We start from the raw sequence: 14,335 nt of genomic DNA on the forward strand, positions 1-14,335 counted from the left end.
AAAAGAATTTACAATCCTAATATATGTCTTTGTTGAGTAAATATAAACTACTGTTATTTAGAAAAATAAAAACTCATTCATTTAACTTTTTTTCTATAGGAAAGATGAGAGAATTGAGTATGTTCATCGGCTAGATGGATTGCATCCCTTATACGATAGCTAATCGAGAGAAGATCAAAATTGAGAAGTATAGATAGGTATACATTCCTTTCAAAATGATTGAAACCATGAGGGTCTCTAAAAGGCCAATTTGCCCAACTACATCCGATACATTCATTCATATGGCCATATATATATCAACGTGTGTACGTATATATGGGGGTAGGTACAGATATCCCTCAAATGAGAAACCGATATGAACGAATGATGAAGACGTGAACCTCCAATGTTCATTCGACGTGGAAAAATCACGACAAAACTATTGAGAAAAATCTTATGTAATGTTTTCAATAACAATATGTATATCACTGATAAAGATTTATCACGTATATTTATTGACGAGAAGTTAAAACAAGTTACAACTCATTAAATTTGATATAATCTATATGAATGTTACAGTCGCAGAAGATTTGGACTGATGAATTGATTAAGATTTTGTGTTAACATGGTACACCACTATGCTGATTTACATGCTTTTCATCTTCCGAATTTTTTTACTGTTGAAAAAAGGCAAAGTGAGCAAAAGGGTTAAAGCACATCAAAATTGACATTACATTAAAACTTTAATACTCAATGTATTACTCTGGTGGACCAAATCTACTGTAACAAGCAAGATCGGGTCGGATTTAAATTTATAGAAGGAAAAAAGTTGATGCGTAGTTTCTTTTCCCTAGCAAAGTGGGTTTTGCCCTTCAAAATGCATTAAGCTGTATTTCTTTGACTAAGGGACTATTTGGATAAAGAAATAATAATTAGTTTTAGAATATACTTTATAACGTTGGTATTTTCCAAGTACTCTTTTTCCCTTGAAAACAAAAGGAATTTCATGTTTTGGGGAAAAAATTGATTTTTTTTTTAAAATTAGAGTAGAATTTCTAAATGGATATGAATTAATGCAACCAAACCAACTTCTACACTCGAATCATCCAAGCGGGACTGTAGTACACACACAAACACGAAGAAAAGACAGAGAAAGAATACTTCAGCCTGGGGACATAAGAATCAAGAAACATTCACAGGAAAGTGGCAGCTTTTGCCAATCCCTAGGTTGAATCAGCCACAACTGCTGTGTGTATGCATCTTAAAGTGCGCACAATACAACTGCAACCAGGTTCCTTACCTTTAATTCTCAGGCACATCAGCACCATCAATCTCTTTATGCATGTATAAAGGAATGGTCACTGTAAAAAGCACGATGGATGAGTCCAAATCTGAAAGACCAAGATCCAAGGTTATTCAAAAGAAAAATATACGAGATCACAAAATGATCAACTGAACATAGTTATTTAAGAGATGCTAATTCAGGTGTAGGCATAAACTCAACCATCTCGACCTTATGACTGACTAAGAAGATAGTGACAGAACGGGATAAGCCACTCCGGAGAATCACAAGGCATCTTATCTTCTATTTCCCGATTGCCTCGCCATTTGTAGAGAACAGAGTGTACAAAAGAGTAAAGAACAACATATAAAGGAGACAACTTTTGTTAATCCCGAGGCTGAGTTTAAAATCACCTCAAACAATTGGCAGGAATCACAAAGCAAACACGACGCGAAATAATGCTGCTCCTTAATCAATCAAGAAATATATAAAAGGGAGAGCAAAACATTCATAAAACAGTGCTAACATCAGAACGAAACAGGAAGCCCCAGTCGCTTGCTGATTTCTCAAGTTACTGTTTCAAAATATTACTAAGTTTTTTGTTTCAAGAGAGAAATCAAGCGGGTTCATTTGGTAAATTATTGATAAATACATCTCAATATGAAATCATCACCTCAAACACCGTCTCAAATCCAAATTGTGATATATACATTAATAAAATTTATGAATCCCTGATTTTTTGAAGTCAAATCAATCAATCCCATCAATTTTAAATTGGATTTAGATAGATGATAGAAAAAAATTGGTATTTTTTCGATCGAAACACGGCCTTAAATTTCTGATAACGTGCATGTAGAACCACAAAAAAATTTAAATTCGATTGATTTTGCGGTTTTGGTTTTTGTGACACATTAGTCAAAATAAATTTATTTTATTCTATTTTTATTAATTAAATTAATAATACATGGATCAGACTTGTGTGCCTACATTGACTGTCTACAATTTGGGGGAAGCATGTGTAGGTGCCTGGATATAGCAAATGATATTGAATTGAACAATTTCCTGTAAACGTTTATCTCTGAAATCCCACAATCGAAGCTTACGTAATATATGATACCCTGGAAAGGGCTCGGGTCATTCTTGGACTCGGGCGGAAAGAGAAATTACACGAGTCAAATTCCAAATTGCTGGGAAGAGTAGAGCATGGGTAAAATTTGACCAGGGTTCTCCAGCCCGACCAGGGTACTCCAGCCCGACCGGGGAACTTTCGCCCGCGTTCAGGTTATCCGACCAGTATGAGTCACCATGCATCATTAGCATAATAATCAGTGCCTATGACAAGACCCGAACAGTGTCTATGCACTATAATCGAGGTCATCTTCTTCAGCAGTCGGACAGGGAGATACCTGGGCTCTACTCACCCCGGGCAACCAGATGCTCGGGCTCTCATGCAAGCTCCCGGGAACTTTCTACTCGGGCTACCTCGAGAAGCGCACCACACTCGATTGTATCGGTATGGGCAGTCTTATCTGTCAGAACTACAGGGGTTTGGCGTGTCAGAGAAGCTATCAGAGGTAGGGTGGCTTGACAGGAAGTCAACATCAAAGGCTATGAGTTGTAGGTGTACACGCAAGTCGAAGTAATCATGATATTTCCTCCTATAAATAGCAGGTATGTTTCTCATTTAAAGAGGAGGGAAAAATCCTGAGCATTGGCACTCACATATATTCGCACATATATCGCCATTTTCTCTCATCTTCAACCTGCTGACTTAAGCATCGGAGTGGCCACGCCGGACACCCCTCCGGCGTCCATTCACGAGTTCCTTTCATTGTGTGCAGGTCACGATCGAAGTCATCTACTTTGCTCATTTTCCTAAACAACACTATAAATTATTGATTTGATCCGGTGGAGCATCCGACCCGGCTCACCCATTTCACCCGGATCGCATCAATATAAGTTCGTGGCAGTCCATGTTGGCAAATACAATACGAAAGGGTTGTCTAAAAATGTACTACAATTTGGTGTATTAGATGGATAATGTAAGGAGAGTGAAAAAAAAGATGCAAATTTGCCAGAAACAGCATTTAGCTACAAATCCACATTCTCATCGGATCAAACATCTCTGATTCCCCTACTGCCCCCTCTTACCACAGCCAGATCAAGAAAACATCACAAAAATGAATAGAGAAAAGAGGAAAATACAAAGAAACGGTGAAGAAAACTACATATTTTCCAAGCAGAGACAAGCTACATGAACTGACAGGGGTTGAAGAAAACTACATTCAAGAAAATTATTGGCTATTACTGATAACCTCGCTAGCTCATTCACAGGTACTGCTGTTGAATCCTCGCTCTGTTCTCTTCCCACCACAACCTTGCTTGCATTTCTCCAAACCTTTCTCGGCTGCATTCAATTTGTAAGATCTTAATAATCTGTCTAGAACACAAGATAAAAGCAAGAACGTGTACAAAGGTAGAACGGCTCACCAAAACCGCACTCTTTTAAGCTCGCGAGTACCATCTGGCGAAGCCCGGATGGTAATATATACTCCAGGCTCGTCCTGCTCGACCCACTCGGTCTCTAAATCACTGGCATTGCTCAATGAAAGCTCTCCAGAGTGGTCCACCTCCCTCGAATTATAACTTGACCTTGCGGAAGCATCTACTGACGATGTCTCGGTTTTTACAGCACTGATGCTCGAGAGTTTAGGTGTCGAATTAAGCATGTTGGAATCATGGCCTTGTTCACAATGCATCAGATGGCATTCAAGTGAGTCTGATGACGAGTAGCCCACCCCCGTCGGGCGATGCAAGTTGCGGGGTAGTCGCTCTTTGCTCAATGGAGGTGTAACTGGGCTATTCTCAGCAGATTCAATTTTCGAGTTCTGATTAGAAAAATAAGAATCTTAGTTCAATTATTTTGTCGAAGCCCATAGAAAGAGACTATTTCCACACTGCATTCTACAAGAACAAAAATTTCCTATACGACCACAGTCACACTCACTCACCTCGTCTTCAGATTGTGGTAGAGTTGGCACGGGTATCCCTTGACGATTGAACATCCGGACATTATATAATTCCATAACTTTGTCGTAGTTCTCCGCCCACCATTGTTGAGCTTGCCATTTATTAAAAACCTCTCGACTATAAAAACAATAAAGAAGAAGTAATATGATGAAGTATTTGAGCAAAATTGTACATGGGATTTCAAAAAAGGGAGCTCATATGTTGTTCCTTTCAGGATAATAGGTCCTAAATCACACAACTACTGGATGCCAATTTCGTGTCAAATATGTGCTTGGTCTAAAATTTTAACATGCCAAGTATAAGAGTGTATTCCAAACTCGCACGTTTTCACAAGTAATTTTGGATTGATACATAACTTCAACAGATTCTCCAACCTAATAGGATACTTTTTTGTTAGATTCTACTCATATTTCATTCAGGCAATGCAACAACCGTTCACCGATACTATCAATATGGACGCTTGAATTTTTAACATGATGTGTCACTTGGTAATTCAATAAATTGCATGTAATTCAGCAACAGATGTACCCCAAAGAAATGTAGGAACAAGGTCCATCACAACTTCAGTGACCACCCGTTCTCCTTTCATCTCATGATAAATTTAAAAGGTATTGAGCCCATTGACTACCGACATATTACCATCTTCTTTCCTATCTACAGTGTTCTAACATTTTCAATGTTTTATTTATATGCTATCAATTTTTCTGACAATCAATTGATTAATGAAGTCCTACCTATGTGAGCACTACCTTCACTTCATTTCAACGGGTAAAATCTTACCACACATACAATTTCAAAAAAAAAAGTAAGTCATATATATGCATGGGCAAATCTTGGTCACCCATCTTATCATGGGATAATGACCACATGGGTAGGATGAAATAAACCCAATCAATTTCTAACCACTTCAACTGAAAACTCTAATTTTCTTTCCTAAATCTTAAGGTATTTTTTTATTAAAAAAAAGTCTGATTACGACTTGGGGTGGGGTGAGGTGGGGGACTTGTTTTGGCTCTTATGTAGGTTCGAGCTCACACCTCTCAAAGTGAAAGAGTTTATGTCACTTCACCCAAGCTGTGAAAAATGATCAATATTCCTTCATGAAAACTTGTTGCAGCTAAACTCGGTAAATACATACACAAATTGTTAAAAGGACAAGAATGGGGTCATCTAGGATCCCCAAAATTCACGGTTGACAAATCAAATATGTATATATTTAAAATCTACGATAGTGCAATAGAGTAGCTAGCTCTTTAAAGATTTTTGTTTCGTGTGGAGAGTGAGTGACTAAGATGAAGCAAATTTTATGAGCCAGTGAAGACCACCCTTTGTCACCACTTGATTTGGAGGTTTAAATAATTGGATTCCACATGCCCCATTCAATACGACCACGCCATTGTATGATTCAAAGCACAAACCCCCAAAATAAACAAAAAAAAATAAGAGCATCATGAATGTCACCTCGCAGACAATTTAAAACTTTCAGCTCAAATGGGTATTTACCTCTGGCAATGTTTGGTAGTACATTATTGGTCTCTAAAGCACATTGGTTGGTCAAATCAAATATGTTAAATTTTATTTAAAAACCCATCAAACTCAAGGAAGGACCAAAAAATTATGAAGATATGAACCGAAAACTTCAGATTTAATTAGGCAAGAGAGACGACAGAGTGAATCTTGTAAATAAAAAACTTAAATTTTTAGAAAAATTATTCGTCGAATTTAATTTTTTTTTGTTAGAGGCATGTACGGCTTGTAACAGTAACTGTACCTGAATCGAATCCTTTTGAGATCATTTCCACCCTGAGGCAGTGAAACAAATGTAATTAACACCCCCGGCTCCACCTGTGCAACCCACTCTTTCGGTTCATCTTCCTCCATGAACACTACTGTCTCGGTTCTCCCACTCACAGAAGCAGGGGTGCACGAGCCGCTTGAAAGGGCCTTCAATTTTGCTTCCATTTCTTTTCCCCAGGACCTAGGCGTGGAGTTTGAGCTGCAAGCTCTTCTGTAAGAACCGTAATATCTCTCGGACATGGAGCCAGCCTCCGAGTCTACATAGGCTCGGCTCTTGCTCTGATCGTTCTTAAAAGAGCCGGAACATGGCTTGCAGCTCTTGTACGCACCTGACGCCTTCACGGCCATGTCCTTGATCTAGAACACAAGAATTGAAGATAACGAAACTCCAATATCTTAAATTAATGAATATGCCCCTTTTGGGCAACTATTACTTCGTAATTGCAATGAACGAATGATGAATTCAGAAGAGAAAATGGTGTTTACTTGGGCTGTAAGGACTTTGATGGCCTGTTTAGTGGAGGGAGTAGCAGCGGTTTCTGCATCCTCCGGGAGCTCGCGTAGAGATCCAGTATTTAACTGCTTCGAGCAAGCTATACAAGTCAACATGTTCGTTCCACAGACCTCAATCTACAATCAATATGTCACTGAAAATCTGGAAGATGCGAAATGATTACACCGAAAGTGTCACGCGTAAAATCGAATTCTATTGAAAGTTGTGAGAAGAAATATACAAGCCACGTGCAATAAACGAAAAAAAGTCCATATCAACAGAGAAAGAGGGATGACATTCTGAGGAGATATAATATTAAAAGGGAGTGATCCACGCATCTCCATTGCCGAGAAAATCGCAGAAACTGAGGGCCAAAGAAAGGTAAACACGAAACTGTTCGTTTATGAAATGATATTTCATATGAACAACGATGGAATCAACATTCACCGAGGTGACGTTGACGGTGGAAGTACATATGGTATTCTCGACAGTGTTTCTCGCTGATTCAGAGAGAGGTGGCTTCAAATTTCAATCAAATCAATAACATGGCCCTTCCTTCACAATAAAGAGTAATAAATTATTATATTTCCTCTTCACGAACTACAGATCACAGGGTGGAAAGAGTGAGAAACAAGAACAATCTTTCTCGCAGATTCTCGCCTCTGCTCCCCTCTCCTCCCCTCTCCTCCCCTCTCTCACGCACAACTCACAAGACACACAACAACAACAAGTGGTTTTTCGATGTAGGGAAAGATAAAAAAAAATGGTGGATCGAAGAGAAGCTGTTAAGATTTGTGGGGTTTCCGAAGCAGAGGAAGAGGTGGCAGAACAGGGTGTCGAGGCAGGCAGGCAGGCCAGAGAGAGCTGCCTTTGGCTTAAATTACTCCACCAATTGACAATAATCCTTCCTAAAGTTATTATTTATGGACATATTATCTACAATATATAAAGTCAAATCGCCAATTATTTAATATTTGATTAATGTCCATTTATTTTTCTTAACAATTTGGTATCAACCGAAATTCAATTTATAGGGTCTCACATACTTGGTTTTTTTTTTTTTAATATACGGAAAATTTAGGGTCCGATTCCAGCAAGTGTAACTAGTTCAAACGCATGTTTCGAATTTGTCCTGAACATGAAATCACGAAAAAGACCGTTAGAAGGGGGCCACGAGGGTGTCCCGGCATAACCCCTCCGACGCTCAAGTCAGAGACTGGTGATATAAAGGGGAGCAGCTAAGGGTGTTGCTGAAAAATAATATATTGAATGAATCAACTAAACACTCAAACCTGGTAATTACAGGAGAATACATGAGCCCATCTTCCATTTGGGCTAAAGATGAACCAGGAGTAGCGGGGCCATGAGATATCAATACGGAAAAAGAGTTGGCAGCGATATGAATCTCGTTACATATTCCATACATATATATACATATATTTATTTAAAATTAATTGAGATTTTGTAGTATTACCTCCAAACTTTTTTAAAAAAAAAGTTGTGGAGGAAGGAAGATTGGGGAATTGTATTGGTTTAGGTTATAGGGTGTGTTTGAGCCACCCAATATGGTCTCTAAGCCAACACAAGGCAAAGCATGTTGTTGCCATTAAGGAATGAGAGGTAAAAAAAAAAGGTGGTTTCTTCTAATAATGCATGCTTTATCTACAAATTCAATGCCACATGAATGATGCATGTTTTAGGTTCATTCTATCATATTATATTCACGTGACAATTCATTCCATTTTAATTGAATGGAATTGAATTCAATTCACCAGCAAAAATATGATCTCTATTTTTTTTATAAAAAAAATAAAGAAAGAAAAAAAGCAGTGTGATGTGGGAGGAATAAATTATTTAATGGCCAACTGTATGCATACTGTATTCTGACACAAATTAATATATAACAAAATAATAACTCGAATTGATTAATTCTTGTTGCATACTATCAATTGTGTTTTAGATTTGACTTTTCCTCCCGCACCAGGAGCATGTTGGTTAACGAGTAAATTCAGACTTATTTAAAAAATATATATATTTTTAAATATTCTTTTTGTAAATTAAAAATAGAATATATTTCATTATAATGTGAGCACATATTTTGCTGCTATTAGATATAATTATATCAATCAAAATGCAAACAAACTAGACATTGTAGATACTTTTTTTTCCAAAAAAAAAACATTTAATTTTCGAGTACTTTCAAAAAATGTAAAACTTGGTATCCAAATTTTTGTACATATTTCATATTATAATTTACATCGAATTCTCTTGTAAATGATATCCGTTAAAAACAACAATAAAAAGCTAGATTTTGAAGGATCCTATTTATTATTGGCATTGATGTAGCAGTAATAAGTACTTAGTTGTACAACTTTGAAATTTTCGAGACCTGACATTAAATTATAAAAATAGTAGATTAATTAGGTTCTCACCGTTTAAGTGACATGTTTGAAGTGATCATTGATCAATTATAAATAGTTATTCTACCCTGAAATTTTGTGTAAGTTTCGAATTGAAGATTCAACTGTTAAAAGAAAAATACACAATTCTGTAGGAAAAAAATTTCGAGCTATTGACTTAAATTATGATTTATAATATAATTTTTATAGTTTCAAAGCAAAATCTCTGCAATATTTTAATATTATCAAGATTTGATTACTTTTATGTATGTTGTAACTATGATGGATTATTTCGATTTTGGGCTCCCTCTAAAATCTTTCTATACATACATTCTATGAATCTAGGTATTTTAAGTCTAGAAATCATGAATTCGAGTGTTTGGGAAACAAAAGAAACCATTTCTCAATGGTGAAATATTCTATGAGTGACAGCGTATGAGAAAGTCATAAGAGAGAATTTCACAGGGAGTTCGTTTACGAGAGAAGACCCCATAAATCCCAAGATAGGAATTGCCGAATTGATCATGATCGTTAAAAAAAAATAGCATCTTTTTAAACGATCATGTGTTATCTCGATCTTTGGCTCTCTCTGGGACGTTTTCCCTGGCGGGTTTTCTCATGCGTCATCACTCATAGAATATCACTCATGTAAAGTAATTTCTTTTGCTTCCATCAACTGTCAAACCCAGAACCTCTGTATCTAAATCGATACCAACACTCTTATAATTAGGTGCTTAAAGTCTTGATATCACGTGTTCAAATGTTGAGGGAGACGAAAAAAAATCAACTTCCAACGATGAGATATTCTATGAATAACAGCGTATGAGAAAGTTCGTAAAGGAATATGCCCTAGAAGCAGTCGTTTATGGGAGAAAATCCCAAATATAATTCAATATCAGAATAACTCATAGTCATTATATATATAATAGAAAAGAACTTCACCATGAACTCGTATCACATTAGCATATGCTACAATGGTGGTGAAATAATTAGTTCCATTTAAATATTTTGTTTTATTGTTGAAACCACATGGCCAGCCAGCAATTCCGCAACTATATGTTTTGTTTGGATTTGGCAATTTAATTAGCTATGTTCTACTCATTTCAAACTAAAATAACTATGCATATAATTTTTTAACAGGTAATATTTTTCACTTGTTTGAAAAATTTTTTTAACTCGATTTTGAATATATAATGACTAAAAAATATTTATTTTTTTAAAAAGAGGATTTAGAATAGAAAATAAAAAGCCTTTTGGTACCTCTCTCATCTCACACGATATAAATTATGTTATAGATTCATAGAACGCGTGAACTATCGTATCGAATAGTTAATAGTGGATAGTAATGCCAATGGACAAGAAAACATAATAAAGTGTGGCAGACGAGCATTTATAAAATTAATTTTTGTATGGAGTCCCATAAATTAGGAACCATGCCTAGGGGGAATTGCTTTTAATAATTGGCACTACCATTTGGTTTTTGGCCAAATGACAATCTCGAGAATTAAGGCTTGTTTTATTTAGTACACAATGTTCTTGACATTTTTGCTAGATTTATTCCTATTTCTCTTCCATTTTTTTGTTGGGCTTGTAGGATTATATATATATATATATATATATATATATATATATATAAATTAGAGAATGATAGGTTTATCATTCTTCAACTTATTCGAGGTTCCATGAATGAAAACTATTTAATTTAAAATATTGACAAAATATGAAGGCCAGTGCTTTTTCTATGTGACAACTGGCATGGGCGGTAATTGTTATTTGGACTGACTTTGCATGATTAGTACGTGATATATTTACAAAAATTTATTGGATCAAAATTAGCCCAAAGTTTATCTTGGGCCTTAATGAGGCGAATCGAGTGATAGTTAACACGGCCTGGGCCCAGTCCTTTGAGCTGAAAGCCACAAACATACGTGAAAACTAACACCACCCACACTGCAATGGAGTTTAGTTTTCATAGTTTCCCGCCACCTCTTAAGTCAGGAGTAAACAGTTCTAACATCTAACCAATAACCATTTAATTTTTAATATAATATAAATATGATTTAGATATTTATTGATAATACAATTTTTTTTTTTGTATTTAACGTACCCATAGATTCTACATATATTTTATATACATTATTTGTATAACGTGAGTACACGATGAGTAGATAAATTTATAACAGTCTTATATATATATCTATATTCGTAAGACGAGTCGATAAAATCAATGTATACGGTGAAATTTATAGTTTTGACATAAAAAATAATTTTTAACTCAAATGAGTATATATTACACAATATATTTTTAGCATAAAAAATAATAATTTAAATTCAGATCAGCATAAATTACATAATATTTATTCAAAACATAACCAAAAAATGATTTTTTTGCCTTGACAAATTAATTTTGACATAAAAATAATATTCGGATATCTGTCTCACAAAGTTGACATGTGGGATAATTTCATAAAAATTTTGTGAACAAATATGTATAAGTGGATTATGTTGTCCAAATAAATATGTTTTCTTAATCCTCACACTATCACTCTTGTGGCGCCCCAAACCTCGCCACGTAATCATACAACATGTGACGTCATATGCATAAAAAAAATTTTTTCGACGACGTAATAATATAATGCATATACGACAAAATAATGCCATCACCACACTATCTACGTCAGTGTAGCAGAAACAGTTTAATAAATACACGCATACAACTCAAATAAGACAATGAACCATATTGTCTCTATTTACTATTAACTACATGACTGTTTGACTAGACACACCTAGTCCTTCACCACTATCCTGTTTCACGCATAGTCCTGTAACCTGCCCAACAGAAACAGCCCTCAAATGGTGAGTATACACAACAATCATCATCAAAATACATAACAGTTATATTATCAACAATATAAAATATAACTGGAATGATAACATAAATACCCCTTTTACTGTCTCTGGACAATCAAGCCATCAACAACCTCAACAACATCACAATGCAACAATAACATCGATGATACGTCGCACCCCAACTCCGGCGACAGCAATATCGTCGAACGAACAACAACATCGACGATACGTAGCACCCCAACACCGGCGACAGCAATATCGTCGAACGAATAACATCAACGATAAGTCGCACCCCAACTCCGGCGACAGCAATATCGTTGAACGAACAACATCAACGTGACAACATCAACGAAACGTCTCCCAACAACGATAGTCAACAATATCGTTGAACGAACAACATCAACGTGACAACATCAACGAAACGTCTCCCAACAACGATAGTCAACAATATCAACAATAATAAACAACAATAAATATAATATCAAATCACCTAAATCCGGTGATTTATCATCGTTCAACGCAATAGTATTCATCAATACTAAACAATAACAACATATGCTCGTACGTCAACATGTACCTGATAATCGAGTATATATAAAATCTGGCTATTTCTTTTATCCCGATGCTTGTGATGTATCTAAATAATTCAACGACAATATCAGATCATTGTCACCGTATCAACACAGTTATAACAGCCTCAATATATAACATCAAATAGCCCAACAACAATTAATTCAACAAAATATAAAACTCGATTATAAATTCGTATTGTTCAACAATTTAATATTCTGGTGTTTTTAATTCACAATACTACAATCAAATACACCCTAATTAATTAACATCAAATAATAGGCTATTTTACAACATCCGTCAATTTACGAAAACTTTATATCAACGTGTAGCCTATATTTCGTAGACTCCGAATATATAATCAGAATTAATAACAACTGACAAACAACTTTCCAATCTCAGTCCAACGATTAAAAATCCCTAATTAAAACAAATTAGGAATAATTCAAAATAACACCACTATAATCTTCTTTACTTCGTTAAAATCATACACTATTCAACAATATTCAATTTCAGTATGATTTAACAATATATCGGATTTATTCCAGAAATCGACGAATTTCAAACATCACCAAAACTACAAAATTTATACCTCAAATCGAAGACCTTGTGTCAAAGATCCCAGAAATGAAGTCGGTTCGTCGATTGAATAAATCGATAAGTCGCACGATCGAAAAGAAACTCAAAATGTTATTTCCTCGTCTTCTCTCGATTTTCTCACAGTGAAAAATGTCTTCTGCCCAAACGTTGAAACTCACGTTCGTGAGTTTCAAATTTATCCAATTTTAATTTTTTTAATATTATATTATATTATATTAATAAAATAAACTAATATAATATAATATATAATATTTAACATTTTAATACTGGTATATCCTTTTGGACCAGTCAAACACTCAAAATTTTCAAAACTCAAAACATGAAACTTCTATATCTTTGAGTTTTCTACGTTATATCCAAATTTCATATCATTTGGACTTCATATGACCAACATATATCATATTTCATTTTTTTTAAATCGTTAATTATTTAGTAATATCATATTACTAAATCAACAACTTGTGATATTTACTTCAGGCATTACAACTCTAGAGACCATTTGGCTCGTAAGATGAATTCGTGAATGATGTATGATATATGACAGATATATATGGATATATATCGAATAATTTGTAGAACTTTAGTCAATCATCGGATACAACAAAAATATATAATCAACTAATGCGTCATCTTTCGCATCGCGACACACGCTTCCAATTCATAAAGAATTTATAAAATATCAGCATCTCTACAAACCAATAGAGTATGAACAAAAACTTATGTGATACGGTCTCACGAGTTGTATTTTGTGAGACGAATCTCTTATTTGGGTCATCCATGAAAAATATTACATTTTATGCTAAAAGTATTACTTTTTATTCTGAATATCGGTAGGATTGACCCGTCTCACAGATAAAGATTCGTGAGACCATCTCACAAGAGACCTACTCTAGAGTAGGTCTCATATGAGACGATCTCATGAATCTTTATTCGTAAGACGAGCCAACAAATTAATTGGTGTAAGACAAAACTTGTATGAGACGGTAATACGGATCGTATTTTGTGAGACGGATCTCTTATTTGGGTAATTCATTAAAAAAATATTAATTTTTATGTAAAAAGTATTACTTTTTATTGTGAATATCGGTAGGGTTGACCTGTATCACATATAAAGATTCGTGAGACCGTCTCACAAAAGACCTACTCTTGATGTATACCTTTATATTAACTAGCATATAGAGCATGTGTTGTTTGTAAAATATAAATTTTTTGGCATGGTAAAAATTACATGAAATTAATATATATTTTGAAATTATTATTTGTTTTGATTTAATTTGAAATTTTAAATTAAATTTATCATTTTAAAATTTTGTAACCTTAAAATTTATTTTTTAA

At 34.8% G+C, this 14,335-nt stretch overlaps 1 protein-coding gene across 3 annotated transcripts; it reads right to left on the minus strand.

The window, feature by feature from the left end:
- Positions 1 to 1,042: 1,042 nt before the first annotated feature.
- LOC142556035 (protein Brevis radix-like 2) lies at positions 1,043 to 7,487 on the minus strand. 3 transcript variants are annotated; one of them, XM_075667238.1, is made up of 6 exons: positions 6,575 to 7,487; positions 6,063 to 6,445; positions 4,273 to 4,408; positions 3,752 to 4,149; positions 3,570 to 3,668; positions 1,043 to 1,340 (listed from the first exon to the last, which is right to left on the minus strand). In XM_075667238.1, exons 1-5 carry the CDS (start codon positions 6,695 to 6,697, stop codon positions 3,590 to 3,592), a joined length of 1,119 nt encoding a protein of 372 aa, XP_075523353.1. In that variant the 5' UTR covers positions 6,698 to 7,487; the 3' UTR covers positions 1,043 to 1,340; positions 3,570 to 3,589. The 3 variants fall into 3 exon arrangements, with proteins under 3 accessions (XP_075523353.1, XP_075523352.1, XP_075523350.1); XM_075667237.1 differs by having other exon boundaries at positions 1,043 to 1,370; XM_075667235.1 differs by lacking the exon at positions 1,043 to 1,340 and having other exon boundaries at positions 3,299 to 3,668.
- Positions 7,488 to 14,335: the final 6,848 nt, after the last annotated feature.

This window comes from Primulina tabacum, chromosome 9 (assembly GCF_025594145.1).
Source record: "Primulina tabacum isolate GXHZ01 chromosome 9, ASM2559414v2, whole genome shotgun sequence".
Lineage (NCBI taxonomy): Eukaryota > Viridiplantae > Streptophyta > Magnoliopsida > Lamiales > Gesneriaceae > Primulina > Primulina tabacum.